This window comes from Semicossyphus pulcher, unplaced genomic scaffold, assembly GCF_022749685.1.
Source record: "Semicossyphus pulcher isolate SPU_LCO1_2020_fin unplaced genomic scaffold, fSemPul1.0.p SCAF_10, whole genome shotgun sequence".
NCBI lineage: Eukaryota > Metazoa > Chordata > Actinopteri > Labriformes > Labridae > Semicossyphus > Semicossyphus pulcher.
Genome location: NW_027211604.1, coordinates 14,438,780 through 14,466,640, shown reverse-complemented (window position 1 = coordinate 14,466,640; position 27,861 = coordinate 14,438,780). Strand labels below are relative to the sequence as shown.

At 42.1% G+C, this 27,861-nt stretch overlaps 3 protein-coding genes across 3 annotated transcripts in view; 2 read left to right on the top strand and 1 right to left on the bottom strand.

Moving 5' to 3' along the window:
• Positions 1-1,425: 1,425 nt before the first annotated feature.
• Positions 1,426-11,078, top strand: kl (klotho). Its single transcript, XM_069674170.1, has 13 exons — positions 1,426-2,142; positions 3,846-4,273; positions 4,358-4,437; positions 4,530-4,692; positions 4,906-5,011; positions 5,579-5,728; positions 5,881-6,116; positions 6,369-6,564; positions 7,589-7,767; positions 9,126-9,233; positions 9,778-9,883; positions 10,038-10,164; positions 10,744-11,078. Exons 1-13 carry the CDS (start codon positions 1,426-1,428, stop codon positions 11,076-11,078), a joined length of 2,931 nt encoding a protein of 976 aa, XP_069530271.1.
• A 518-nt stretch (positions 11,079-11,596) lies between these two features.
• Positions 11,597-15,019, bottom strand: rfc3 (replication factor C (activator 1) 3). The gene is made up of 9 exons (XM_069674279.1): positions 14,876-15,019; positions 14,330-14,467; positions 14,100-14,167; positions 13,810-13,907; positions 13,462-13,643; positions 13,216-13,352; positions 13,006-13,104; positions 12,840-12,909; positions 11,597-12,747 (listed from the first exon to the last, which is right to left on the bottom strand). Exons 1-9 carry the CDS (start codon positions 14,960-14,962, stop codon positions 12,556-12,558), a joined length of 1,071 nt encoding a protein of 356 aa, XP_069530380.1. The 5' UTR covers positions 14,963-15,019; the 3' UTR covers positions 11,597-12,555.
• Positions 15,020-18,503: 3,484 nt separating this feature from the next.
• Positions 18,504-27,861, top strand: part of LOC138596894 (stAR-related lipid transfer protein 13-like) — a 53,593-nt gene continuing 44,235 nt past the window's right edge. The window contains exons 1-3 of the mRNA XM_069668354.1: positions 18,504-19,211; positions 23,213-23,347; positions 26,525-26,668. Coding sequence (XP_069524455.1) covers positions 18,504-19,211; positions 23,213-23,347; positions 26,525-26,668 — 987 coding nt within the window. The remainder of the gene's footprint in view (positions 19,212-23,212; positions 23,348-26,524; positions 26,669-27,861) is intronic.

The window sequence follows — 27,861 nt, the reverse complement described above, 5'->3', positions numbered from 1 at the left end:
ATTTTTCTCCTCTATCACCTGCTGAGCTGACAAGCAGCGTCTGTGTGTGTGTGTGTAATGCTCCTCTTCAAATTTACTGAACTGAGGAACAACGAGAACAACAGTCTGTAAAAGCATCTGCGCTACACATTTAATAGAACAATAAAGATTTTATTATTATTTGAAAAGACTTTGCCGTAGGTCATTAATCTGGCTTTCAGCAAGAGAAAAAGCTTTTCCAAACAGCTTAATCCTGAAAAACTAAATCCTTCTGGTTTTACACGTCGTTTAGGGGCTTTACATTTTGATTTGTACAGACAAATACTGATTGAATATTGAATTTATTGTGTAACTGAACAATTGAAGGGATACAAAACATGGGCAGGATGTAGTTTATTACATCAAAATTAAATTCCCCCAGAAGTAAACATAACCAAAACATCTACCCTAAAGGCAACCTCTCCCTTGCATGAAAAACGTTTTTTTATGTATGTTTATTTGTTGTCATTTTTGTTCCAATGCACTTGGATGACGGATGTTGGATGTTGGACAATGTGTTCACTTTTTTTCTTAATTAAGCAGATAATGATTTTCTTGACCGGATTCACAATTTCAGGACTGCAACCAGTATCAGAAAGCCCCAGCTGACGTCTTCAGATGTCTCCTTTTGTCCGACTAACAGTCAGTACACATTACATAAGGTTTACAATGATATAAATCAAAGAAGTAGAAAATTCACACACTGGAGAAACCCGAAGTGCTAAGTGTTTGGCAATTTTGCTTGACTCTCGATTATCAAAAACTAGTTTTGGTGTCTGTTAATCGATTATTCGACCATTCAATTCTAAACTTTATTTATGAAACATATGGATGTTAACTACTCAAAGTCAAAGCTACGCGTCCACAAAATGATGACCAGCAGTGAGTTTCCAAGCAACCGAGATGAAAGCAGGAAGTATGTGTCCATGCTGTAGCATCAGGGTGCTCTGCTGTTTGCACCTCGCACCTCTCTCCCCCATCACCTCTGCCTGCACGCGCTCCTGACTCACTGATCCAGTGAGAAATGCAGATGAGTTGTTTTGTGCTCTTGACACGTGACATTTAAATTGGGTTATTAGATTATCTTCCAGAGGAGGATGTTATTGCGATTATATTAACACTTTTGCACCTGGGTCACTCTCCCATTCTGAATTTATCATCAGTAGGCCTCTTTGAAATCCAGACTAATGCGCCCCTGCTTTGGATAAGATGGATCATTGGGGCTTTGAACATCATGTTGTGCCTGGAGACCTTCGTGCGTCAGGTGCTTTGGCTAATAATTGATAGATTATGAGAGGCGGCTTGTAGTGGGTTCACAGATGACTGGCCCGCTGTTTAGTCGCCTCTAAGCATGGTAAAGTGAGGATCAGAGTCAATAACTGGAGCCACAGTGTACTGACAGGCACCATGGGTGCTTTGCTCGCCCTTGTCACATTTCTCGCCTTCACTTCTGCGGCCTCTAAACCCAACGCTGGTTTAAAAACGTGGGGGCGTTTCAGCAAGCTGCCCTATCCAGGAGATAAGGCTTTCCTTTATGACACCTTCCCCAAAGACTTCATATGGGCGGTGGGCACGGCGGCGTACCAGGTGGAGGGCGCGTTTGAGAAGGACGGCAAGGGGCTCTCCATTTGGGACACTTTCACGCGCGGGGGGAGCCGCAAGGCCACCGGGGACGTAGGCAGCGACAGCTATCACAACATCCAAGCCGACACTCGAGCCATCAAGCAGCTCGGGGTCAGCCACTACAGGTTCTCCCTGTCCTGGTCGCGGATATTTCCCAACGGCACCCGCGGGAGCTACAACGAAATTGGCACCAACTACTACCGGAGCCTCATCAAGAAGCTGAAGGAGTTTCGCGTGCAGCCGGTGGTCACGCTCTACCACTGGGACCTGCCCGACCACCTGCAGCAGACCCTCGGCGGCTGGAGCAACCCGGAGCTGGTGGGAATTTTCAAGGATTACGCGGATTTCTGTTTCCGGACTTTCGGGGATGATGTGAAGTACTGGATCACCATCGATAACCCGTTTGTGGAGGCGTGGCACGGGTACGGCACCGGAGTGGTCGCTCCCGGGATAAAGAACGATCCGGATCTTCCGTTCCGGGTGGGACATAATCTACTCAAGGTGAGTGGAGGAGTAAAGTTGAACACGATGTTGTTTTTTTTATTACCCAAATGTGTACTAATGTTAGCTGTTAGCCTACACTATGAACTCTAACAAGTTAAGTTTACTTAAAAACCGATTACCTTGGGGAAAATAAGTTTAATAAGTTAACTGTGTCAAGTCATGTGAAATGGTTGTGTTTAGAATGAACATAGTTATTTGAATAAGCTGTGCTTTTTTGTTTTTTTATAGATGTGAGCACTTGACGTATCACCGAACACTGTAAAACCTGATAAGTTAGTTCAACTCAAACCATTTGAGGAAACTTTTTAAAGTTCCTGTGAGGAGTTTTTATCTGGTTATGAAACAGACTGAAATTAATACAGCTGCATTTTTATGACCTACAAAAGCAAACCAGACCATCAGTGACAAGATTGATTATTTCTATATAGGTGTAGTAGGTGGGTAGGTGTCAGATGAAGCACTTAACTGCAAGCTGTCTTTGTTTACATTTTCCAGGGCAAAAATTTAAAGTGAGTGATACATATGACAGTTGAAGAAAGCAGGATGAGATTTTTTGTTAAAAAACACCACTAAAGCATGTACAGGACAAAATCAGCAAAGAGATGAGTGGTACGACTTTGTCCACAGGGGGCGCCAAAATCAATACAAACTGAAAGTTCCTCACAGGAGCTTTAAGGTAACTAAGTACCCATTCCATTCAGTGTTTTGAACTTAAAATGAGTATTTTGAACATATCACTTAAGTAAGATGAACTTAATGAAGTAGTTTATCTCAACCCATCTGTGTCATTCGTGGAAATCAATTACCTTAAACCTTAAAAGTTGCATTAACATAAAACAAGTAAAATTTGGTGTGTAAGACACACTTTTAATGTTTTTTATAGTTTTTTAAAAATAGCTTCTTTGTCATGTGACCCAGTGTCCTCACATTAATGCCAGATGGTAACAGTCACTTGGACAACTAAGACACACCTCATTACATTGGATTTAATTGCTGCTAAAATTTTCTATTAATATTTTCATGTAAATTTTTTATGTTATTTTTCAATAGCTTCCATGTCATGTGACCCAGTGTCCTCAAATCAATGTCAGATGTTAATACTCTCTTGGACAAATGAGACACACCTCATGACATTAGATTACATTGCTTTTTCTATTGTCGATTAATATTTGTATGTAAAAAAAATATGTTTTTTTCCAATAGCTTCCATGTTATGTGACTCAGTGTCCACAAATCAATGTCAGATGTTAACACTGACTTGGACAAGACACACCTCATTATTAATTTATGATTTAATAATAACACCTCATGATTTATTGGATTTTTCTAAAATTTTTTCACCGGACATGCACCGCCATGATCGCCATTGTTGTCGCCACCCTTACAACAATCAACGTAATACCGTAGGCTGGCAGCTACCTCTAGCTACAGCACCCGTAGCTTAATTCACATTTTTCCCTGACTTTAACATTTTCAAAGTTGTCGAAAAAAATTACCTTTAATTACTTACTTCTTTTATTAAGATAGACTGTTAGGTTTTACAGTTGTTTTGTATTATTCTGCGGTGGGAGTGTGTTCCTAGATGATTTAAGTGAAAGTAGAAATACCACACTGTAAAAATCCCTCGAAAGAATAAAATATACACATAATACATGATGTGTTTAAAGCCACAAAGTTAAAGTTGACTGTATCTCCCCCAGGCTCATGCAGCTGTATGGCATCACTACGACCGCCACTACCGCCCCCGTCAGCAGGGCAAGCTGTCCATGGCGCTGGCCTCTCACTGGATCAAACCCAGCCGCACCCGCCTGGAGAGCCTACGAGAGTGCCAGTGCTCCCTGGACCACGTCCTAGGCTGGTTCGCCCGGCCCCTCTTCATAGACGGAGACTACCCTCCCTGCATGAAGGCCAGGCTGGGCTCACGGCTGCCCTCCTTCACCGAGGAGGAGAGGGAGCATGTGAGGGGGACGGCTGACTTCTTCGCCCTCTCTCACGGAGCGACCCTCAGCTTCCAGCTCATTGAGAGCTTCAAGTTTGGGCAGCAGGAGGATCTGGACCTGAGGATGCTGCTCTACTGGGTCAACGCCGAGTACAACAAGCCGCCCATATTTGTAGTGCAGAGTGGATGGTAGGTTCAGTGTTGATTTGTCTGAGATGTTTATGTGTTGTTGTAGTATTTGCTGTATCTTGTTTTCACTGCTGCTCCACACAGGCACGTCCTTGGCAACACCAAGACAAAAGACCCAAAACACATGTACTACCTCAAGACGTTCATCGCAGAAGCTCTAAAATGTAAGTAATGACTCAGCCTAATTTTTCATCTCATGTTAGGAAATGTAGTGGCTTAAATCTGGGCTGTCGGTCTGTCTGTGTTCGCCTGACAGCTATCGTCATCGACAAAGTGAATGTGATCGGATACACAGCCTGGTCTCTGATCGACGGCTTCGAGTGGCACAGAGAATATGGGATACGACGAGGACTTTACTATGTTGACTTCAACACTCCTGACGTGAAGAGGGAGCCGAAGACATCTGCCACCTTTTACAGGTAGACGTAACTATGCAGGGGGAAAAAGATGTATGATCCTGAGTACAAACTACTTCAACTTACAAGCTTTTTTAGATACTGACTCTCAAATTCTCATTTTAATTTAAACATTAAATTATGGCTTTTATGGCTTTTTGCAAGCCTGTCTGCAGAGGTAGCTTTAACTCTCAGCACAGCTCCAACTAAAGCGATGATTTTTCATTATTCCTAAAGAAACGTCATCCAGAAAAACGGATTCCCAGAGCTGCCGGAGAACACACCTGCACAAGGAACCTTCCCGTGCGATTTTGCCTGGGGGGTTTCTGCCAACTCCATACAGGTATATCTGTGTGTGTTTGCCTGTGTGAGTGTGTGTGGAGTGTATGTAAAGGGGGGGAGTGGATGGTGGATGTGCCAGAGTGGTCTGATATTGAATGAAACAAGAAAAGTAGAGGAAAAAGAGGACTAGAGTAAACATTAACAGAGTATTAACTTTAGTTCAGAGATTCAGTATAAGCCAGTGAAGCGTGAGGTTTTGTCGACTTTGCAAAAAGAAAATATTCTATATCTTACATTAATTCCACTTGTTATTAGACATTTTAATAGTCACATTATTTGTATTTTATTACCTGCTCCTCCTCTCCTCTAAGTGTGAGTTACATCAAGTGTATCATATTATTACCAACTTGCACTTTTCATGGTGAAAGTCCAGCTCAATGATGAATCCTCTCTTAATCATAAACCACAAAACCTCCCACGGCCTGCCAGCTGAGCTCAGCAGCACAGCACCAACTCTCCTTATCACTTTGCCCCACTTTGCCTCTGTTTGCTTTGTGCTGTTTTAGGTAAACTCAAATGTGTGTGAGTGCGAGTTGACAATGGTCTTCTGTTTCTCGGCTCATCAAAGGTGGAGACTGCACCCAGCCAGTTTGCAGACCCCAGTGTTTACCTGTGGAATATTTCTAATAACGGAGAGCTGATGAGGCTGGAGGGCTTCAGTGCTCCACCTTTACGCCGAAACACACACTGTGCTGACTACGCCACCATCCGACAGCAGGTCCATCATCCATTTATCTCTTTAATAGCTTTACACTCTGATCATTTAAACTGGAAGATGAGTATAAGTTCAATAGAGTAAACTTTAAAGATGGCCCCGCTCTATTCAAGTGTCCTCGTAACCCATGACAACCCATTCCTCCCTCTCTTCAGGTGGATGAAATCCGGCAGGTTGGCGTAAATCACTTCCACTTCTCCCTCAACTGGTCGGCCGTGGTGCCTTCAGGCGACGTCGCCCATCCCAACACCACCCTGCTGGGCTACTACCGCTGCTTCACCCGTCAGCTGCTGCAGAACAACGTCACGCCTGTGGTCACTCTGTGGCACCACACGCGTCAGCGCAGCAGCCTGCCGGCCCCGCTGGACGCCGCCAACAAGTGGCTGAACAGGTCGGATACAGAGATGATTGTGGGGTTTTTTAGTGAGCGACTTGTGGCTCTTTCTTCTTCTACTCCTAAAAATCCAATTGAATTGAATTTGAAGTATTTACATGAACGCTGAACCGTTTCCAGGACTTGTAGGAATCACAATTGACGATCATTTATAGACTAGTCTGATGTAAAAGTAAAGTGAAACAGGAAGTAAACAGGATCAATCTTTGTGTGTATTTTAAATGTGCTTATGTGACTTGTTATTCTCAGGGATACTCCGGAGGCGTTCGCAGAATATGCCCGACTTTGTTACAGAGAACTCGGCGCCTATGTGAAGATGTGGATCACCCTGAATGAGCCCAACGATGAGGTGGTGAGCTACCAGGAGGGGCATCAGATGCTGCGGGCGCACGCTATGGCCTGGCACGCTTACGACCACGACTTCAGACACGCTCAGAGAGGACAGGTGAGTACTACTGCAGTGCTGGGATTGATTGATAATGTCTCAGAGGACATTTGTCATTTAAATCAAGTCGTATTTCTTCATGTTTATGGGTTCATACATGTCCGTCTGAATGTTACAACCATATAAGTCATCAGCAAATGTTTTCATTAGGGATGCACGATATTATCGGCACATTATCGGTATCGGCCGATATCGGCTTAAAAATGAACTATCAGATATCGGCCAACACGCCGATATCCGCCGATATAATTAACCGATAAAATAATGGGCTGCTGCATACTTGATTTAATGCCCGACCTCGGCGCAATGTCCCCGGCCCGAAGAAGACCTGCGCGGCGCAGCGTGATGACATCACGTGTGTCTACCTGCAGCATGAGGGAGTTAGAAGCCAAAATGTCCGTGGTGTGGAAGTTTTTCAAAGTGTCCGAAATAGAAAGCAAAACTGCTATTTGCAATGACGGCTCAGCTTCGGCGATGCGAGGAGGAGCCAAGGCAAAGTCTTTCAACACTACAAACTTGATCAACCATCTCAAGACCCGTCACCCCGACCGTTGTAACAAATGTGATAAGAGTATCACCATTATACTGTACGCTAATTCCAATACAGAAGAGAGTTGATGATCTCTGCTATTAGGTGTGTGGGAAAAAAATATCAGTATCGGTAATCGGCTAAAAGAGTTGTAAAATATCGGCATATCCGATATCGGCAAAAAATCCAATATCGTGCATCCCTAGTTTTCATAGATCATTTCCAATCACATAGACACTTTTATTGGATTTTCTGTTGCTGAAATTTGTGCCAAGGTTTACGTTGTTATGTGTATACCTGTTATTTCTCTTGCTGCATGTGCTACTTCTGTTTATTCCAAATGAACCATCCTCTGATGCAACGCTTCCTTGAGCACCAGAGGACTTGACAATGTGTTTTAAACTTTTAAGCTGTCATGAATAAGGTAAGGGTTGATTCACTTTAGTCAATAACAGAATAAACAATATCACAGGTATACCTTGTGTTGTGTCTCAGGTGTCTCTGGCTCTGCACATGGACTGGGTGGAACCGGCGTTTTCATTCAGCCGTGAAGACGTGGAACCAGCCAAAAGGATTTTAGATTTCTGCGTCGGCTGGTTTGCAGAGCCGATCTTTGGCATCGGGGACTATCCTCTGGGGATGAGGAGCTGGCTGCGTCAGCTCAACTCACTTGAGTACAAATACTTAAATACAGTCACTTTGTTAGCTCTAGAATAGGCATTGCTTTTACAGTCACAATGAAGAAATGCTAACTGATAGCCTTTGTAATTTGATGTATTGCTGTAGTTCTGGGGTTGTAACAGGATTAAAAGGATTTAAACTGGGATTTTTTTAAGGTGTACGATGGTGTGATATCAGTACAGATGATGGATGGGACTGTGGGAATATCTGTTAATTTGTTATTTATATAATTAAATGTTGTAATCTATTTTTATTGGTTGGCATTAATAACCACAGTTTCTTGGTCTTCTTGGTCAGCTTGGTTGGAAATCAGTTTTAAATGTTATAGAATAATAATAATAATACATTTTATTTATAAGCGCCTTTCAGGACACTCAAGGTCGCTGTACAAAAAAACACAAACAAGAGTAAAAACACCAACAAGGGTAAAACAGACCAGATAAAATACATTAGGAGTGGGTGAGGGACAGTGCTTAGATTTGGGGAGAGTAGGTGAGGCGGAACAGATGGGTTTTGAGATTTGAGACAGTTGATATTACGTAAGTGAAAGTAAGCGGACCGGGTGACGTTATTGATGTGTGATTGGAAAGATAGAGTACTGTCGAGGATGACACCCAGACTCTTAACCTGAGGGGAGGGGGAAACAGGGGTGTCGTCAATGGAGAGTGAGAAACTGTCAACTTTAGATAAGGTGGATTTGGTGCCGATAAGAAGGATTTCGGTTTTATTGCTGTTTAATTGAATGTCTGGTCATCAATATAAAGCCGTGGTTCTCAACTGGTGGGTCGGGACCCAAAAGTGGGTCGCGGAGCTGTTTTCAGTGGGTCATGGATGTGTGCTCGAAAAAAAAAAGTCTATGCTGTGCTTTTATTTTGAAGGACATGGCTTTCCTATGACGTGAGTGCAGTAGTAGTGTAGCTTATTCACACTCCATGTATCCACTGATCGGTTAATCCCAGCTACAGATACATTCTTGAAACTTGATGAGCCCGACAGTAGTTGCCTTTATGTTGCACTTTTTGAGTTTATTCTGCTGAAACATATGAATATTTTCCTCTTATGCACTGCTGGTGATTTTGCTCGACTATTATACGGTTGTGTTTTGTGATGGTGACATACTGTGATGTTGTGTTCTGTCTCAGGTCCAAACTGCACCATTTTACATTAAATAAGTTGAAAAATATTGGGTCACGATTAGTGATTAAGGAGGTGGTTGGGTCCTGAGGCTAGACCAGTTGAGAACCACTGATATAAAGTATGCTCAATCAATAGTTAATAGTGTGAAGCCAAAACTTCTTACTTCTAAAACAAAACTGTTACATAATCTCCTTCTCTGTGTGTGTTTCCACAGCCTGCCGGTGTTCAATGAGGAGGACAGACAGCTGGTTAAAGGCACATATGACTTCTTTGCCATCAGTCACTTCAGTACCAAGCTGGTGACGCACCCCAAGGAGAACTCGTAAGATAAAATCATTTTGCTTTGATAAAACCAATCGCCTTTAGGATCTCTTAACAGTTCCAAGACAAATTTAAAGTCGAGGTGAAATGAAAAATGTCATTTTATTCCTTTTAGATCACATCCCCGGTAATAATGTGCATCTATTTGACAATATAGGCCAAAAAAAATAAATACAGAAAATCCATTTCTTAAAACTAAATTTCACGCGTGCTTACGTAAGTTAGCACCAAACAATTTCAACCAATCAATCTGCAACATTTAGCCGCAGAGCACCAAGAGCGCTCGGTCAGTTAGCTAGCTACTGCGCTGTGGAGAACGTCTGTCTACGCCCACTTCTCAACGATCAAATCAAATCCCTCTAATGATATGTCCCGCCTGCACGTCCTGTTTCACTCGGAAATACGTCACGATAGGGAAGCTAGATACCCTCGAAATGCCGATTCAGCTCGACTTTAAAAGGCATGAAACTTAAACCCACAATGAGATTGTGTTTTCTGTCTTTATTTAATAATACACAGCTTCTGTATCATCTCCATGTCTGCAGGTACACCTACTCAACAAGGTTAGAGGTCCAACACATGGTAGACACCACGTGGATCATGTCCCCGAGGCCTGTTGTGCCCTGGGGTCTGAGGAAAGCCCTCAACTGGGTAAGACAGGAGAGGTCTGAGTCACTGTGTCTTTAGGGGGCTGCAGATATGAGTCATCCCGTCTGGTTTTTCCAGCCTGGTGGATGTTGGCCAAATGATGATAATATTATAGCTAGATGAACATGTTACTGATATCTCTCTTCTGCTGTGTCAGGTGAAGGAGCACTACTCTGATGTACCGGTCTACGTGATGGCTAACGGGGTCCAGGAAGACCCGGCCCGCTTCAAAGACAGCCTCAGAGTCTACTACCTGTACAACTACATCAACGAGGCGCTGAAAGGTGAGACTGCACACATTAGTTTTATAGGATTTATGTGTTTATTTATAAGTTGAATATAGTTATTGCTGCATGTGTGTGCCGAGTGATCACTCCCTCAGACGTGATTGAAGTTTTCCTCCTGACTGGCCTCAGTGGAGCTTAATTATTAGACAGGTATTTGGGTCACTGACCTCTGAATAGTCAGCTGAATACACACAAAAATATCAACACAGATACACACTGATGCACTGAGATGAGCCAAGGCTACACACTCTCCGCTAACCTGTCCTTGTAAGGTTTATTGTGTTACACTTTAGCGTCACGCTTTGATGTGCACATAGTATCGTGTTGTTGTTGTGTGCTGTAGTGCTCTCTATCACCACTAGGTGGCATCCATCCACAGGAAACAGCCTGTAGATATTTGTGTAGAGGGAAGTTTACTCTCAAACAGAAGGCTAAAATACAACAAGCATGACATATATGGGGGTTATTTATACACATGAATTGTTGGACATTAGTATTGTATATTTATAGACAGATGAAAACAAAGCTTTCAGGACAGCTAGACATACAAAAGGCTGAGTCCTCTTCCCTCCTCAGCGTACACTCTGGACGGTGTGAACCTGAAGGGTTACTTTGCCTACGCTCTGAGCGACCAAAGGGACCCGGGGTTCGGTTTGTACGGCCAGGTGCACGAAGAAGTCATCGTCAAGGCATCGCTGTCGAACTATCGCAACATCATCCAGCACAACGGCTTCCCCATTATCGGAGCCGAGCCGCAGCAGTGTCCCAGCATGCCTCAGCCCAGCCCAGGCTGCCACGTGCTGGTCAAAAGGCCCGTGGTGGGCTTCCTGACTCTGGTGGGCTCAGGGGTGCTGATCACCCTGGGCCTTATTATCTACTACACAGCCAAGAGACACAAGGAGTGTTACTGAGGATGTGACTTTAGGACTTTACAGCCTTAAATTATGACACTTCTCTGACCTTTATATTAAATGAGTCGATATATAGAATAATAACAGTTGTAAAATTATTTCTGTTATAAATGTTATGTTAAGTTGGTGTAGATTTTATAGTTGATAAACCCGTACATGTCACAAGACTCTAACTGTTGCACAGACTGTCGACTCATTTGCATTTGAATGTTGTGGAATGATTTGTATGTAATAGCTATTTTATAAATGACAACATGTCCAGGTGTAACACCTCTTTCAGAAAGAATGAGGTTAATAAAAGTAAAGGGTTTATGAAGTACCCGAATCACAAAGGAAGCACCCCAGACTATTTACATGTTAAGTTAGCTGTATGCACACAGCTAACCTCAGTTAAGCACATTGCCCACTCATAAAATAGTCCCAGTTTAGGTTGGATGCATCAAATACATAAAAATATAAAACAGTGAAGGAAGAAACTGGACAATCCACTTTAGAAAAACACTTTATTTTTGAAATTATTTCACAAATGCTGCATATGATCAGTTAAGACTCGTCATTAGTTTGTATTCGAGTCCTCCTGCACTACAACATGCCACCAAGGCAATTTCCCCCATAGAACCAAGGGAGGTAATCCAGAGAAGGACGCCTAAGGAAAGTACATTTTACAGCTGACATCATGTTCGCATCTGCCTGGATGGTTTGACACGTCATATCAAAGGGCAAATGCTTATTCTTCTATATATTTTTTTTGGCCTTTATTAAGTGAAAGGACAGTGGATAGCGTTTGAAAGGGGGAAGGACACATGGCTAGCTAAACCGCCGACCTTTTGTTCTTTTCTTTCAGCAACTGTTCGTGCCTGTTTGTTTCTGTCCTTAATGCACAATACATTTTTTAAACAAGAGACCGACAAAAACAAACGCCTACACTTTTTTTTTTCACGTGTATTAAACCCAATTATCACCCCTGGTTAGATTCAGGCTTGAAACCTTTGTTGCATTAATCCTGCCCCCTTGTTTTCAGGCTCTTACACACATTAGATAGAGCTGTAGGCAGCGTTGTGTTATGTAATACCCTTCCGCTCTTGTCAAGCTCCTCATCATGGTTTCAGGAGGAAAGGATAAAGCAAGGACTGTTGTCTGTTCGTGGTGATAAAATCCAAATACATATGTCTGAAAAGCAACACCAGACGAATGCTGCAAACAAAGATATTTATTATGTCGATTTTTTTAGGAAGGCATATCTCGTGCTTGAATACTAATCATTGCCTGCTAACATCACAATTCCTCTGTTTGGATTCAGTATTTAACACCACTAGAGTGACAGTTCAAGGATTGAAAATGGGTGCAGTGCTAACGTTTTGGGCAATAATCCATGAAGCCACAAACTGCAAGGTGATCAATAGTCATTGTGGGCTTTGCTGGGTCAGTGTGACCACCATGCCTAACAGGAGTAAATCTGTATGAAGTCCATCTAGCTTTAAAACATCATGGCATCCAGACCGTCCTCCATGAACTTCTTGTAGATGGCCATGAACTTGGCCACAAAGGCCTCCAGGTGGTAGATAGCTTTGCTGCCCAGCTGCAGTCTGTGTTCGTAGTAGGCTGCCATGTGGGCCACCTCTGTCTTCAGCTGCCCATCGCAGTTACTCAACAACTCTGTAACCAGACCCTGTTGGAGGAATAGATGAGGAAAATTACAACTTCATACTTTAAAAGGGATCACTGCAAACTGTCTCTGAGATGAGGTGAAGCAAACGGTACCTTCATGATGATGTCAGGAGGGATGCAGTGAGTCAGCAGTTCGTACAGCCTGGCCCGAACCTCCAACAACCTGGATCAAAGACGGACATTGATTTATCCTTTGTCTGATTTGTTTTCTTTAGTTGCTAACAGAAGCAGCTAAACCTCCTCTTTCGGCCTCCCCTACCTCTGAGGGCTCTGCTGGCTGACAATAGCGTTAGCCGTTTCTCTGACGTACACCTCCCAGTCCGTCTCCGGGACATCTTGGTCCGATGAGAATGGATACCTAGAAAGAGATTAGCAGAGGCTGAATAAGCAGATACTCATTTGTTTATATACCATGCTAATCCACAGATAATGCTGTGGCGGAATGATAACATGTTTTGGGACAACTTACTGCTGCACTCTGCAGGCCTCGCACATCAACAGGGCTTTGCGAAGGTTGCGACCAGACTTCTCAGTGATTAGCTTGGCGAGTTCAGGTGGGAGGAGCAGACCCTCCTTTTTACAGACCGACGTCAGAACAGTACAGACCTGGCAAACAGGAAAACACACAGACAAGAAAAAAGAGGCGAATGTGATTTAGTGTTCGCAGCAAATCTGAAGCATTCTAATATGCCCTGAACAATGTCATCCTTCTTGCCTCTTCTGTGCTCGGCAGAGGAACTCTGATAGCTAGACAACGGCTCCTGATTGGCCCGATGACTTTGGAGGTAGAGGTAGAGCAGAGGATAAGACGACACGTTGCCATGTACTTTTCCATTGTGCGACGCAGAGCGTGCTGAGCGTCCTTTGTGAGTCTGTCCACCTCTGTTAGCAACACGACTGGGAGATAAAGTGTACAAATTAATACAAGCGTGACAGTGTGATTTAATGGATGCACAGGGCAAAAGGGTGGCATCAGTGAAAGAAAATAACAAAGACCATAGCTCTTAACATGGACCAGCATTGATATGACAAACAGTCACAAAGGGATGTTTGTATTTCTTACCTTTGAACTCTCTCTGGGTGCTCGTCTGGATCTGCTGAGACTGAGCCACAGTTTTAATCAGCTCTTGAATCACCACACGGTCCTGGTTTCCAGCATCACTGTATGATAAACAACAGAAATACTCAAGTCCAACTGTAATTAAAATAGCATTTTTTTCTGCTACAGAAACTGCTGCTACTGCTGTAGCTGTCAAATAAAAGGTACAAGTTATTCTGATACGACGTGGAATACTCAGCACAAGTACTTCCAAACTGTATGAAAGTGCAGTATAACAGTACAGTAGTAGTTACCTTGGGTTGACTTCCAAGTGGTAGTTGCTGGCTATTGTGTTGATTTCAATTTTCTTCTTTGAGGGAGCCTGGAGAAGAGAAACACAAATTAAAGATGCAACTCAGCCTTAATATCACATTTTAATTATGAACTCATAAAGAAATAGAGAAACGGCACGTTGGTGATGTACTGTATAATGTAAGGCAGTTATATGCTTGTTTATGGGGTCTTTCAATAATTCCCCTCTCACCACGATGGTCTGATGCTCTATACGAAGCTTCTCCACCCCGGCTCCATACAGCTCCCTCAGCAGACACATGATGCGGGTCTTCTTCCCCGCACCGGACGGACCGTACACCAACAGGTGAGGGAAGTCGCCACATTGAACCTGGAACAAAAATTAATAGTGGCGTTGACTTAATTTGCTTAAACCTCATAACCTGTATAAGATCCAAACGTCATTATTTCCCTTTGTTTGCCCATAAGCCACATTATATGAAAGTAAACCCTACGAAAACGGAAGTGCAATGTTAGATTTACCTTGAAATTAAGGCACTTAAATGACAACGTATTGGGCATCATATTGGGTAACATTAAAATACCCCAAAGCAGGTTGAATATGTTGGACAATGCTACCACAGACAGGCTACCTTACCTCAGGTTGCTTCTCAAATGATATTAACACTAAAAATATCTTTAAGTACTAATAGCTAATAATATACAGCTATTAAGTATTATGCTAATGCTAACTATAGTTTGAATACACAGTTAGCGTGCATGAATTTCACTCTCATACCAGGTTTTTCAGCTGAGTCGCTTGATCTTTATGATAGTCCAGTTTCCCGAGGGAAGTCGGTCGATATTTGTCCACCCACAAACTCATTGTTTTATGATTTTAGAAACTGTTATCGTCAATGTTGACAGCACACAGCCTTTCACCAGCGATTCTCCCGCGAAATATCATTCCGCGCTTCTGTTTCCGGTTTTTCTACGGTAAGTGGAAACGGTCAAAACTGCAAAAGGCGAGTGTTAAATCCTACTTTTCATCGTGAAAACCAAGAACACTGTGAATATATTCATTTAAATATGGTCTCTTATGTGATAACATCTGGACAGTGACGTTTTAAAGTAGCTGAGGTATGTATTTAAATGTTTTTTTTAAATATATTTAATTTCTTGTATATTATCCTTGTGGGGTTTAGCTTGTCCCAAATCTTTGTGCTTGAACATGTGCCTCAGGAATTGATCTGCCGAAGTGACGCTCTTACATGATTTCTGCTGTAATGTGAAAGTATTGTAGAGATTTGTGCGTCAACAAACAAGGACAGACCTGTTCCAGATAACTTGTCCAGTTGACATAAAGCACAAGGGACTAAAAGGAACATAACAGCTATTTTTTTCTGCAGGGTTATATGGCTGCATCATATATGTAATACGTTGAGTGGATTGCATCTTTTACAGTTGTTTACACTGAAGACAGCAAGGCTATATAGAAACAGTCTGGTACAACCAAAGAATGTTGCATAGTTAATCCCATGCTCCCAAAACAAAGGCTCAACATGTCACTATTGCTCTCACGCTATGGCATAACAAAAAAAGGTGTAGTTTTTGTACAGGGGGTCTTTTTAAATGGCCTCTCTAATATGACAATCCAACTTTCTGATTTATGCCAATGCAGAAAACTAACTTCACACATAATGCATTCACCTTCACACCCTAACAACAAACAGGAATTTAACATATTCCATTATTATAGTTGTTTAACTTTGTATGTGCTTTCCTCTTTAATGAGTTAAAAAGACAATGTTAACAAACCTAAGCTATCTTCCTTTTTCATTTCTCTAATTGTTTTATTGTGAGTATACTGTATCAACCTGTCAAATCTCACCGTGTCTTCCTTTTCCTTCACCCTGCTTCTCTTCAGCCCGACCCAGGTAACTATACCTCTCCATGACAGGAATGTTATATATGGAGGAGCGTGTCTCTGCAGGTTGGCGTAGCTTGTGTTGAAATATGGGTTTGAGCTAAATTGATATGCATCCATCATGGCAGCAATGTGGAACATCGGTGTAACATCTGGGACAGGTGGGGGTGATTTTTCAAATCCATTCAAGCGAGAGAACTTATCAAGTTCATTCATAAGATTAAATTGCACTCATGAATAAGTGTGTTTTTTATCAGTCACCTGACAGATCAACTTGTGCTGATGCTCTGCGTTCTATTTTACATAACAGGGAGTAAAGGTATTTAATGGATCATTTATCCCCCAAAAAACTTTCAATGGAGTTTGGCTCTCTTTTCACAGTTATAGACCGAGTACCTTGTTGTGAAAACCATCAGCTGTTCGTCCCCAAGCAGACGAAGAATGCAAGTCATAACAAGATAAGTGGTGAGTTTATCATGAGGATCTTTTGATTTGAGAAAACTAAAAGTTGCTCAGTTTTTCAAATGTTATTGAAAAACACTACGACTAACTCTGAACTCTTCGTTCGCCCTCCACCTTGACCAGATCTCTTCTCCCCAGGACCTTGAGGGTCAAACAGGCCTCAACAAGCAGAGCCAGCCTCAAAGCTAACATACAAATTGCATGTCTTCACTCCTGACCAAAGACATTCCCGACAAAAACATAGAATTCAGTGTTTGCTGGCGAACCTGAGGAATTCCTCAGCTCACTGACAGCTTTCTGAGGACCTTAACTCCATTCTTGTTGATCGAGGCTTACAGCTTTGCTGTTGTTATAAATGAACTAAGGGAGATTTGGAGAGGATAAGAACACGTTTAAAGCATTACCTCATGTGTAGTCGAGGAATGTGCTTCTGAAGTGAAAAATCCTTCGCCTGGAGACATATTATACAGCAATGAGTCAAAGAGAGGAACAGGGAGGGGGAGGAAGGTGCACTACAGACCCCAAGCCTCTAAATCAAAGTCTAGTCTAAAGTACTAATAGCCTATTAATCAGTTAGATCACACAGCTTTTTATTAAATGAGCTTTGATTGCAAATCCTTTTACTGTCTTGCACATGCTTACATTCACATGGAAAACAACAGTCACACTCCTTTGACACACACACACACACACACACACACACACACACACACAGCTCAAACACCTGCCTGTGGACCTCTCTGTCTTCTTGCTGAGGTAATGTAGGAGGGAAAATAATTCCTCACCCCTTTCCTTCTCTCTCCTCCCCTCACAGCATTTCATATCTTTCCAGAAGTAAACCCACTCGTTCTGTTCTGTCAGCAATGTGCAGCGTGGAGGAACGGAGCCGGACACCTGAGTTACCTCCCGGTCTGTCATAATGCTTCTTCTGATGTACTCGTGGATGACACAACTTCTTGGATGACACAAAAATGTCCGGTATGTTGAAATATGAATATATCTTTATCATCTTTATAATGCACCGGCTATTGCCTAAAATATCTTGTTAAAAAGACGTCAGACTTACAAAAGCTTCTATGTGGAAATACTGAATATTTTTTTGACCTATAGATGTTATGAAGTTCTGTGTTACAAGTTGTCACATGACCTTTACACAATGGGAAATATGACTCTTTGTTTGCAAGTGAGCAGAATTAAACTCTTAATGGAAATAAATAGTGTGTTTTACACGCACATACTGCCTGTTTTATACAGTTTTGGGATTTAAACCAAATTTTAAAGGGCACTTTGTGTTTGAAAGACAAAGAAGCCATGCCCGGCAAGGAAAGGGTGTGTTGGCTGCAGCCAAAAATATCCACCAGGAAAAAACAGTGTTTGAGCAAAAATGCAGAAAAAAAGTCTGAGAGTTTGAGAACGGTGTGAGGATTTTGTGAAGAGAGACTTTGGTGACCCATTTGTGATGTTTTGGCCCTATAAATCACATTTAAAAAACATCTAGCACTAATGTCAGTGTTTTCAGGGGAGGAAATTACACTGAAAGCAGTTTGCAAAAAAAATAAATGACGTTTTCTAATGTGTAAGAGGAAAATGACTGATTGACTGATATTGAAGATAAACCTGTCTAAGCAGCAGCAGCAGCCTGTAAGCACATCCAAACTTAAATCCAGACATATTCATCCATTGACAGAAGCAAATTACACTGGATTGTACGTGCATGTATTCTTTATTATGCAGATGTGTGAACATGAATCTATTTGTCTCTCTCTAGCGCAGGTATCAAAGGAATTTCCTGGGACATTCATCCTCTCACTGTAGCAGCTCTACGTTAACTGATTGTTCATCAGACTAAATCACCCACTATTGTACTTAATATAAAAGACTGTAGTGAAGACGACAGGATCCCTAGTAATGCATGAAGGTCCGGTAGCTGCTTTGCCTGTTCAGCAGCAGCCTAACAGGCACATTCACCTCCAGGCTGTGGGTGTTTCTTTGCATGACCTGCATGGTCAAGTTCCCCTCCTGGCCTTACCTGAGAGCCATGTCTGAACCTGTACCTCTGCTACACTGTGCTCTGAATCCTGCGGTCAGTCATGCTCAGAGATGGAAGCAGCTGAAGATGGACATCAGTTCACCCTGTGATACAGCTACGCTGGATTTACAGCAGAATGGACACTGTGAGCGCAGCCAGAGTTCAGACACAGACACGGGCTGTCAAGCTGATATTCAGAGCGACTCTCAGAATGAGGGAGAGTGTTTTAAGCCTTGTGGAGCTAAATTACCTCAGCAGGAAGAAGATGAGCCTCATTCTGCCATTTCCCAAGCCCTGGATGAAAGTAGCTGCAACCATCTTCCAGCATGTGTTAATGCAGTAGAGGACTCCTCATCGGACCAGCTAAGAATAGTGAAACACAAGCCAAGTGCCATTGTGTTCCGTGACTATGATTGCAGACTCTTGACTAATGATAACTACAGCTCTGATAGTTGTGAGTCCTCCTCATCCACAGCCGAAGAGGGAGAGGGTGACGATGACGACGACGATGACTTTCCTGAGACATCACAATATAAGGAATTCCTGGTCAGTCGTCGCCGTAGAAACTTGAGCAGGAACAGGAAGTGCTCGAGGAAGAGACAGGATGCCCAGCCTAGCAGCGCTGCATCGAGGGGGCAAAAGCCAACCAAGAAGGAAAAACCTGAGTTCACAGGTAGCCAGGAGGAAGAGGAAGCTGGGCAGAACAATGGACAGCAGGTAGGAAAAGCACAACAGCATGAGCGTCAACGAAGTGTGTAGAACTGAGACAGAAAACCCTTCACTTGCTAAATGTTTCTGTTAAAATGAACTGCAGGCACTTTTATTGTTTAATGGAAAAGCACAGCTGTTAGTAATAACGCTAACGATGGCTCTGTTCTATTTTTATTATATTCACCTGCTTTGACATGTCAAACTCTCAGCAGTGAAAGGTAACTAAGTACATTAGCTCATCTAGATCTATCTATCTATCTATCTATCTATCTATCTATCTATCTGTCTATCTATCTATCTATCTATCTGTCTATCTATCTATCTATCTATCTACCTATCTATCTATCTATTTATCTGTCTGTCTGTCTATCTATCTAGTTCCTAGCAGTTTAAGATGGCACGATGCTGCTGGTGCTTCAAAACCTTTTTGGCTTTGGATCTTACAAAACGTCTAAAGACATTTGTTTTTATCGTCTTTTTCTCTCCCCTCTATCATCTTAAAACCTCTCAAATGCACCCTGTGACTGTGTAGGTTGGCAGCCATTCAGCTCCAGTCTAATGTATGACATAGTAAAAACAACGTTGACCAGCTAGAACACGAACATTTCTTGTAGTGTATTGTTGATTAAAAATAACCCTGCATTATCATTATTACTGCATTAACTCTTAATGTCATATATAGTAATAACACATTAGTCACAGGGGATATTTTACTACAGATTAAGTAATTTAACTATGATACATTTAGTAAACTTTAATGAGAATTCATCAGTAATTTTACTCAAGGATTTTAAATGTAGGACTTGAGGTATTTGTAAATGATCTGATAATACTCCTCCCACCATTGCAAACTGCCCTCAGTAAGTGTTTTGAAACAGCGAACCTCCACCACTAGAGGGCAGCAAGTTGTTGTTAGAAGGTTTTTACCTGTACAGCGTGAGCCTGTTTGCGCTTGACTACACTTTGTTGCCATTAGATTTTGTTAAGTTGGCGGTCCAGTGTAAATAGTAGCAATTTGAATTCATTAGAATTTACAAATGCTTCATTACCGACCATGAAAAATATAACCGAGGGCATCAGTCACATTGTGCGTCAGGCCCGGCATCTCTGTCACATGTCAGCGTCCTCTCCTCCTTTTGAATCGTTCATGTTTGTCTTTTCTGTCAACAAATGAATATGAAAAAGGAATATTATGGCAGCCATATCTTCAATCATAAATTCCTCCATTTTCCCCTTGCCCCGGTCTGGCATCTCCGTCTCCCAGCATGCATTGCACCAGCGGGCATCCTTCAGTGAGAGCGTGCCCCTGACTGTGTTCTCACACCTGTCAGAGCAGCCCTCGGTCTCTGGCACGTTCTCATAACGGCGCTCTGGCACACCGCACTGTTCTGCCCTCCTGGACTGAAATGAAAGGATTTACTCGCCCCGCGTTCTTTCTGTGGCGTAGAGTTTTGACCGAGGAGCTTTTAAAGTCACTTATTGACAGGCTCAGGCCAGAGCTCATTTGAATACCTGTTAAGTCAAAGAGGCCCCATTGTGGCTCCGCATTCTTGGAATATCTTGGTTCAGACTGTTTCGTCACACTCCACAATGTGGGTTACAACTCTGCCAAATTAAATTATTTGAGGAATTTACACAAATTGCTGCATTTAAAGCCAAGTTTTGGTCTTACAAACTTGGCTGTAACACTCAAAGCCTGTATCGCGACACCTTTTTTTTTTTGTCAAAGTTCTGTCTGTGTTTTGACTCAGTCATGGGTTATTTGGCCCTTGGGCGGACACTGTCTCAACCAATTAAGCCTTTCTTACCAACTCGAGTAAAATAAAGATACATTTTTCAGTCCAGGAGACATAAAGTAAAATATGATATTTAATTACTGTAATTTCCAGAGTTTATATTTACGCTGCATGCTTTTTTTTTATTATCTTGAGGATAACCAAAGTGAAGCTACTTCTGCTCGCTTCGACCAAATTGCTAGCACAGCACATGTCCACTACTTCATACAGGACAACTGCACCAGAGATTTCCTGTTCCTGCTATATTCAGATCCAGTTGATTGTTGTGTTTATAATGATGGAGGCAGATAACATTCCTCACTCCTCAGTATTAAATGTTGAGCTCCTTAAACGCTATTTTGGTCATGGTTCTTGGTTGATGGTTTGTTTCAGTTCCAGAACGCACTTAGTCTTTGCATCTATAACCAATAATTCACAATACCAAGACATTCAAATACATGTAAAAACGTGTACATAGTGATACACCCACAGAAAATACTCAAGAATTAAGTGTTTTGATCCAGGCTGCTCTTATAGCTTTGAAGATAAACCCCACTGTGCGCTCCCTGCTCAGCACCAAACTGCAGACAGACACAGTTAGCACCTAGCTAATGAACATAGTAGCTAAATAGCTAGCTAAAGACAGATATTTCTCGAGTTGGTGTAGACCAAAACAGAGCTAAAAGAGAGTGAATATTGGGCTTACATTTATCATGTTATCTGAAACACAACTTCAAATTAATTATATGTTGCTCAGTTTCTGCTAGATGTGTGTATTAGCAGTTGTATGCTAGCAAGTCCCCTCAAAGTGATCTATGGTATGCCAGGCCAGAGTTCATATCGAGTGACCAAAAAACAATCTGCTATTGCAAGTGTATCTTGTCTTTGAGTAAAGAAAGATTAAAATACATTGTTAATGATTTAATCAAGATTTAGGTGAAGAAAATGAACACATAATTTCACAGTACTCTACTTCCCTCCATAGAAGTTGTCAGCATAATTATTAGCTACAGTGAAAGTGCTGACATGAAGTGAAAGGTATTGAATCAGAGCACTCTTACACACTTCTTAAGTTATTAATGCTTAGACTTACATATCACTATAATAGGGGTTTTAGCCTCTCAGAGACAGTTCAGAGCAGTAGGCTAATGAAATGGTCTTGTAGCAGAGATATAGTGATGCATTAAGAGCTCCATCCTCCGTAAATACTCTGACAGAAGCCCATTAACATTTCATGAACTTTGGGAACGCTCTGCTGGCAAGAGTAAGTGAGTGCCAGCGTGTGTACGTGATCGTGTGCATAAGAGTATGTTCATGTTTGCAGTCAGTCATGCCACTGAAAAGCCTCCACTCCCTGTGTTCTCCCCTCACCCTGACTCTGTCCCCCACAGTGAGGGTAAAAATAGCACCCTGCTGCACATAGACAGCCCTCTGTGTTCCTGTGTGTAGGAATCTGGAGATGTGGGGGCTGCAACACACAGGAAACGGCTTTAATGCCAGAGCTGTTACTGCAGATATTTTTTGAACTGGTCAACATGATGGCTTTGGGAATGGGAGTGGACAGAAGGGTGTGTTTGTGTGTGTGTGCCTGGGTGGATGAGTGGGTAGGCGTGGGCATACTTGTGTCCATGCATATATGTGTGTGAGTGAGGGGGCTGTTTTTGGACTTCAAGCTCCTCAAAGGGGCCCTATGTGCTGCTATCAGCCTCTGGGACTCTGGGATTGGCAGTGGAGCTCAGAAACAAAGCAGTTTGTTCATTTCCTGGAAGGAGAGTGAACAAGTGTCTCAGTCAGAGCCCGTGACCAATGGGTGGAGAGGGAAAGAGAGGGAAAGAGAGTTATGTGCATGTGCGCTGTATGGAATGGACTGATAATAAAAACACGCTTACATAACTTGGCCACTTTGCTGTTTGTCTACAGTTTATTCATCAGTAGCATCTGTCTTTATCTTTAACTTCAGTACTTCTCTTCTATTGAAAGCTTATGTCATCCTCGCTCTTTGATAGTCTCACCAAGAAGGTGTCACCTCCTCCACAGTGCGGGGGACGCTGTGTGCCGGGCTGAAAAGCTCAATAAATATATGCAAGGAGCCTCGAGGCAGTGAAGGACGGTGTAGGTGGATGAGGAAGAGCAGATTTCTCCAACATACCTGACAGGCCTCAGTGTGAGGCTAGACCAAGAGTTTGCTCTTATTGAGCCATATTTACACGTGTGTTTGTGTGTGTCTTTCAGGCTGCTGCGTGTGATTCCATGACCCTGCTGATGAAGAAGTTGGATCACCTCAATGAGGGGAATCAGGAAGTCCAAAGCGCTAATTCCTTGCAATCAGACCAGGCCATTGCTGATGAGGAGCAGCAGAGCGCCAATGTGAGTCGAGTACATTTACATCAAGTCAGGTCGCATTCATCCATGTAGTGCTTTAAGAAGGCTTGACCCTAAGTGCTTTAGCAAGAGCAGACTTCTTTTAATCGTAAAGAATCCGGGAAATGTGCAGTTTTAAAAGTCTTCTCTGACATCACAGCAGCTTAACAAATCCTTTTTAAACAATACTTTACACCCATACAGTTTATGGCCAGACGCTCTCATGCAGAATTTACCATTGAGTCATCATGCAGCGTACCACACACGTTAGACAGAGAGCCTACTCAGGGGAATAGGTTGCCACGCTTGCAGTCTCTCCTCCTGTTCAATATGGGGCAGATTAATTAAAAATAATAGTTTGGATGGTCTCCAAGCCTGTTGTTTTTCCACCATTAAAGCCTTTTATAAATCAGTATGTTTCAGACTCATATGGCATCCATCTGGAAACTGCATTTATCCTCCTGAAACCACAGATAGTATGAGCTGAGCTCACTCCAGTCTATACTGTTATTTTAAAGGATTATTTAACATAATTTCTGCAAGAAGAATGAGGTGTGTAAATAGCTCCTGTGCTGCCCTGCTCTCAGATGGCGTTCCAGCTGCCTCATTATGCTTCGCAAGTGTAAATCTGGAAACCTCAAATAGCTCTTAAACCAACAGCACAGAACTTTAGGAATTCTTATAAAAAGGCTGTTAAAGATAATCTTAATCAAACTGCCTGGCAAGCCTGTAAAACCGCAGCAGAACAGACACTTCATGCTCTGTGCATCACATTCAGTGTCATGTATTTTTATGTTAAACTAAAGTCCATTTTATTTGCCCTGAGGACAGATTTTTGTGCAGTGAAACACCATGGTGATCAATAAAAGACATGTAATTCACTACTAATGTTCAGTCTAGTTGCTTTTGTATAGTGAAGGAGGAGCAAAAGGCGCCATTTATTCCAAAAATGTCAGATATTTATAGGGTAATGAAGATGAAATGACCTTAGCCTAGCACAGTAAAGCGTGACTGTTTCTCTTTTTTGGGATGGTAAAAGGCATTCAGGGTTGGGTGCAGGGCCGAGGAGGAATTGTTTGACTTTGAATTCAGTGGTTTGATATCAGAACTTCCTCCTAAATACCCTAAAGGTATTCCTCTAAGCAACACAGCCTCTTTATCTATCCTGCTGCTTTAACAATAAACTTTTTGTCGTTGGCCTTAATATGGAAAATGCAGAAAAAAATATTTTCTAAATTCCTCTCTCACTATCTTCTAATAAGACAATATCAACCGACCCCTCCCTCTCTTATTCTACATGAAAAAAGCCCCTTGATTAATGATTAATGTCTTTTATAGCAATGCTGGCATCATAGCTCAATTCTCAACAACAATTAGAAGGAATTTTGTAGCCTACAGACATTCCTGTCATTTAATGCCATCATGAAGTAAAAATTTTGTTGTGCCCGATACTTCCGTTTACAACAAGTATTAGCATTCCTGCTAGCCTCAACTTTAATGTTTGTTTAGTGGTAGTTAGGTAATGGTTAGCTAATGTTAGCATGCTGACACGCTAATACTAAGATATGAACACAGCAGAAGTTACACTTGTGAAACATCAGCATGTTAGCAATGTTTTTGTTTGCCTGTTAGCATGCAAACATTAGCATTCAGCTCAAAGCAACAACAAACTAGCTCACAGCTTTACAAAGAAGCTAGTAGAAGGGGAATTTATCCATGTTAGCATGCGAACATAAGCATTCAGCTCAAAGAAACAACAAACTAGCTCACAGCTTTACAAAGAAGCTAGTAGAAGGGGAGTTTATCCATGTTAGCATGCGAACATAAGCATTCAGCTCAAAGAAACAACAAACTAGCTCACAGCTTTACAAAGAAGCTAGCAGGAGGGGAGTTTATCCATGTTGGCATGCGAACATAAGCATTCAGCTCAAAGCAACAACAAACTAGCCCACAGCTTTACAAAGAAGCTAGCAGGAGGGGAGTTTATCCATGTTAGCATGCGAACATAAGCATTCAGCTCAAAGAAACAACAAACTAGCTCACAGCTTTACAAAGAAGCTAGCAGGAGGGGAGTTTATCCATGTTGGCAGGGTGCTAATGTCCTATGGAGACCTTACAAATGGTTGTATGTTCTAAGTAATGTTTATTTTTGTACTTCACATGTTTAGCTTATTTATACTCCTTGAAACCTACACCCTCAAATCTGCGGGCTTGATTTAGACATTGATAGCTCCACAGTGCCTGAATGTATTTTTACCTGCATTTGAAACATTCGACTCCCTTTGTCTTTTTTAAATTAAACTTTGAACAAAGTCCTGTTTTGTTTTACAATGTTAGTGAACAATGGACCCTGGGAACAAAGAGATGACCACAGCTGTAGACTCTACAGATTGATGGACTTTGAACTGTTATATTCCTGGTTGTTCAATGAGAAAAATAGGAAAGAAAAAAACTGCAAATAAACAATCCACTTTATTTGAGAGTAGCCAAGAAATGTGGTAATGCATTAAAGCCAAATTAAGAAATTTAGAAAAGAACATTTCCAGACTTTGAGTGAGAACTGTACTTTGTTTTGGGGACACAGTGTCCTTGATGTTGTTATCTAACTGTGACCACATAGTTAGGAAATTAGCTACAGTATCATGCCATCTCTGTGATGGAAATGATCTACGGGGTCAGAAGGGGAATTTTCTACACAGACACTCATTGTGTGTTGTCATGAAGGGAAATGTGTCTTTATGTGTCGGCATTTGAGACTTGGATTCTCGGAGAAAAAAAACATACTGTTTACCAAAATTCTTGCCATTCCTTCTTCACTTTCAGTTACACACACTCGCCTCTACACACACATCCATGTTATCAGTTCAGAGTGCGACGGGAGGGGAGAGCGGGAAGCACATCGACGGGCCTTCCCACTGAAGTGGGTACAGTAGTTGAGTCATGAGGTCAAGCTAGGATGGACTTTCCAGATTTGTTACTGAGCGGAGATACAGAGGAGGTGAGGGTGGGCTGGATAAGGGAGCGGGAATTTTTCATAATGTCAAAAGGGCAGACACATCATCAGCAGTGTCTTATATCTTCAAACACTCCCCACCAATAGCAGAGTTTCAAGTTGTGCTTGAGTTGAGCTACAGAACAACCTTTTCTGCACCCATTTGACTTCCTACTGTCTTGTTTCCTCAGGGTGCCCTGTCTGCAGCCAGACAAACAAACCAAGACAAACTAGACCAACTGACAAGGCGCCCGTCTCGACCTTTGACCCGCAGCAGACCACTGACCCGCTCGTCCCTCTCATCCCCTGCACATCTCCATGCTCGACGGGCCAGGGTGAGCCAGACTGAGTTTCTTTGTCTATCTGCCATATTAAGTGCTTAAAGTGACTTTGTGTTAAATGTAACAGTCAAAAGAAGTAACTACAGTGTGTTTGTGTATGCTACTTCCTGTTTACTACTCACAACACATCATGTGATAGAAAGCTATTAGGAAAAAGTACAGCTTTATATCCACCTGAATCATCTCATAATTACTTTATTTAATCACAAGGTGGACTCACTTTTGCCCAGTGTTTGTCTACTGATTATTACATCAGGTTACCGCTAACAAGCAGATGACGTGTCTGTGATTTACCCTCAGTTTGATCAGTTGACAAACTAGGTTCAAATCTGCTGTAGTCCATGCTAAAGGAGGCTAAAGCTAACACTTTGCAGCTGGCTGTGCTGACAGGAGCGTCAGATACAAGTCTGATGGATATTAGTTGATTAGTTAAGCTAGTTTTAAACTTAATTTGTATCATCTTTTTAGTGAAATCTTCAGGCTCAGACCTTTTTGGTGACGGGTTTATTAGAGAGAGAGAGCAGTGGCATTACCCACTTTGCAAAGACATTGATCCCCCTATTGTAATATATTAAGTCTTAAACTGGGATTTTCTCACAAAACCTCTCAGTTTTTCTGACTTTCTCTTTGTGTATTTCCTTAAAAAACCTAAATTAACTCCCTCCTTGTCTTTTATCATCCCTTCTCCCTCCTCCCTCTCTCTCTGGGCCTCCGTCCAGACTACATGTCCCCTGCTGTTGTGTAAATAAGGTGAAAGTAAAAGGATGAGACAGCCCTGCTCCATCCAGCAGAATGCAAGGTCATCTTTTTTTCTCTGTGTCAGCACTGCAGCAAGAAACAAGAACTAACACAAATACAGCACTGCTCCACGGGTACAACTGTTAGACAGATGAGGGAGGTGGACAGGAGGAGAAATTGGGCTGAATATTATTTTATTTGTTTTATATGAGTAGCATTTAACTCATTATACTTTGAAAGAATGCCATCCGTTAAATATTCCAAGGAAAACTTTTTTCACGTTTCCACCAAAAGAATATCCAAGTTTTAACCTAGATGTCTGTATATCTATAAAAAGAAATCAACTGGGTTTTGACGTGCAAATCATTATCTAAGTGCTCACACAGAATTTCACTTCTTTGACGCTGGGGGGATGAATGTGAGACAGCATGCCTCTGCAGAATACAGTG

Excerpts from the sequence above, each read along its gene's own strand:
- kl (XM_069674170.1), top strand. The coding sequence starts at position 1,426 with ATGGGTGCTTTGCTCGCCCTTGTCACATTTCTCGCCTTCACTTCTGCG. Across the intron at positions 5,012-5,578 it reads TTTCTGCCAACTCCATACAG|GTGGAGACTGCACCCAGCCA; the intron begins GTATATCTGTGT and ends GGCTCATCAAAG. Across the intron at positions 7,768-9,125 it reads CGTCAGCTCAACTCACTTGA|CCTGCCGGTGTTCAATGAGG; the intron begins GTACAAATACTT and ends GTGTTTCCACAG.
- rfc3 (XM_069674279.1), bottom strand. The coding sequence starts at position 14,962 with ATGAGTTTGTGGGTGGACAAATATCGACCGACTTCCCTCGGGAAACTG. Across the intron at positions 14,168-14,329 it reads TAGAGCATCAGACCATCGTG|GCTCCCTCAAAGAAGAAAAT; the intron begins GTGAGAGGGGAA and ends TCTCTTCTCCAG. Across the intron at positions 12,910-13,005 it reads AGCCAGCAGAGCCCTCAGAG|GTTGTTGGAGGTTCGGGCCA; the intron begins GTAGGGGAGGCC and ends TCTTTGATCCAG.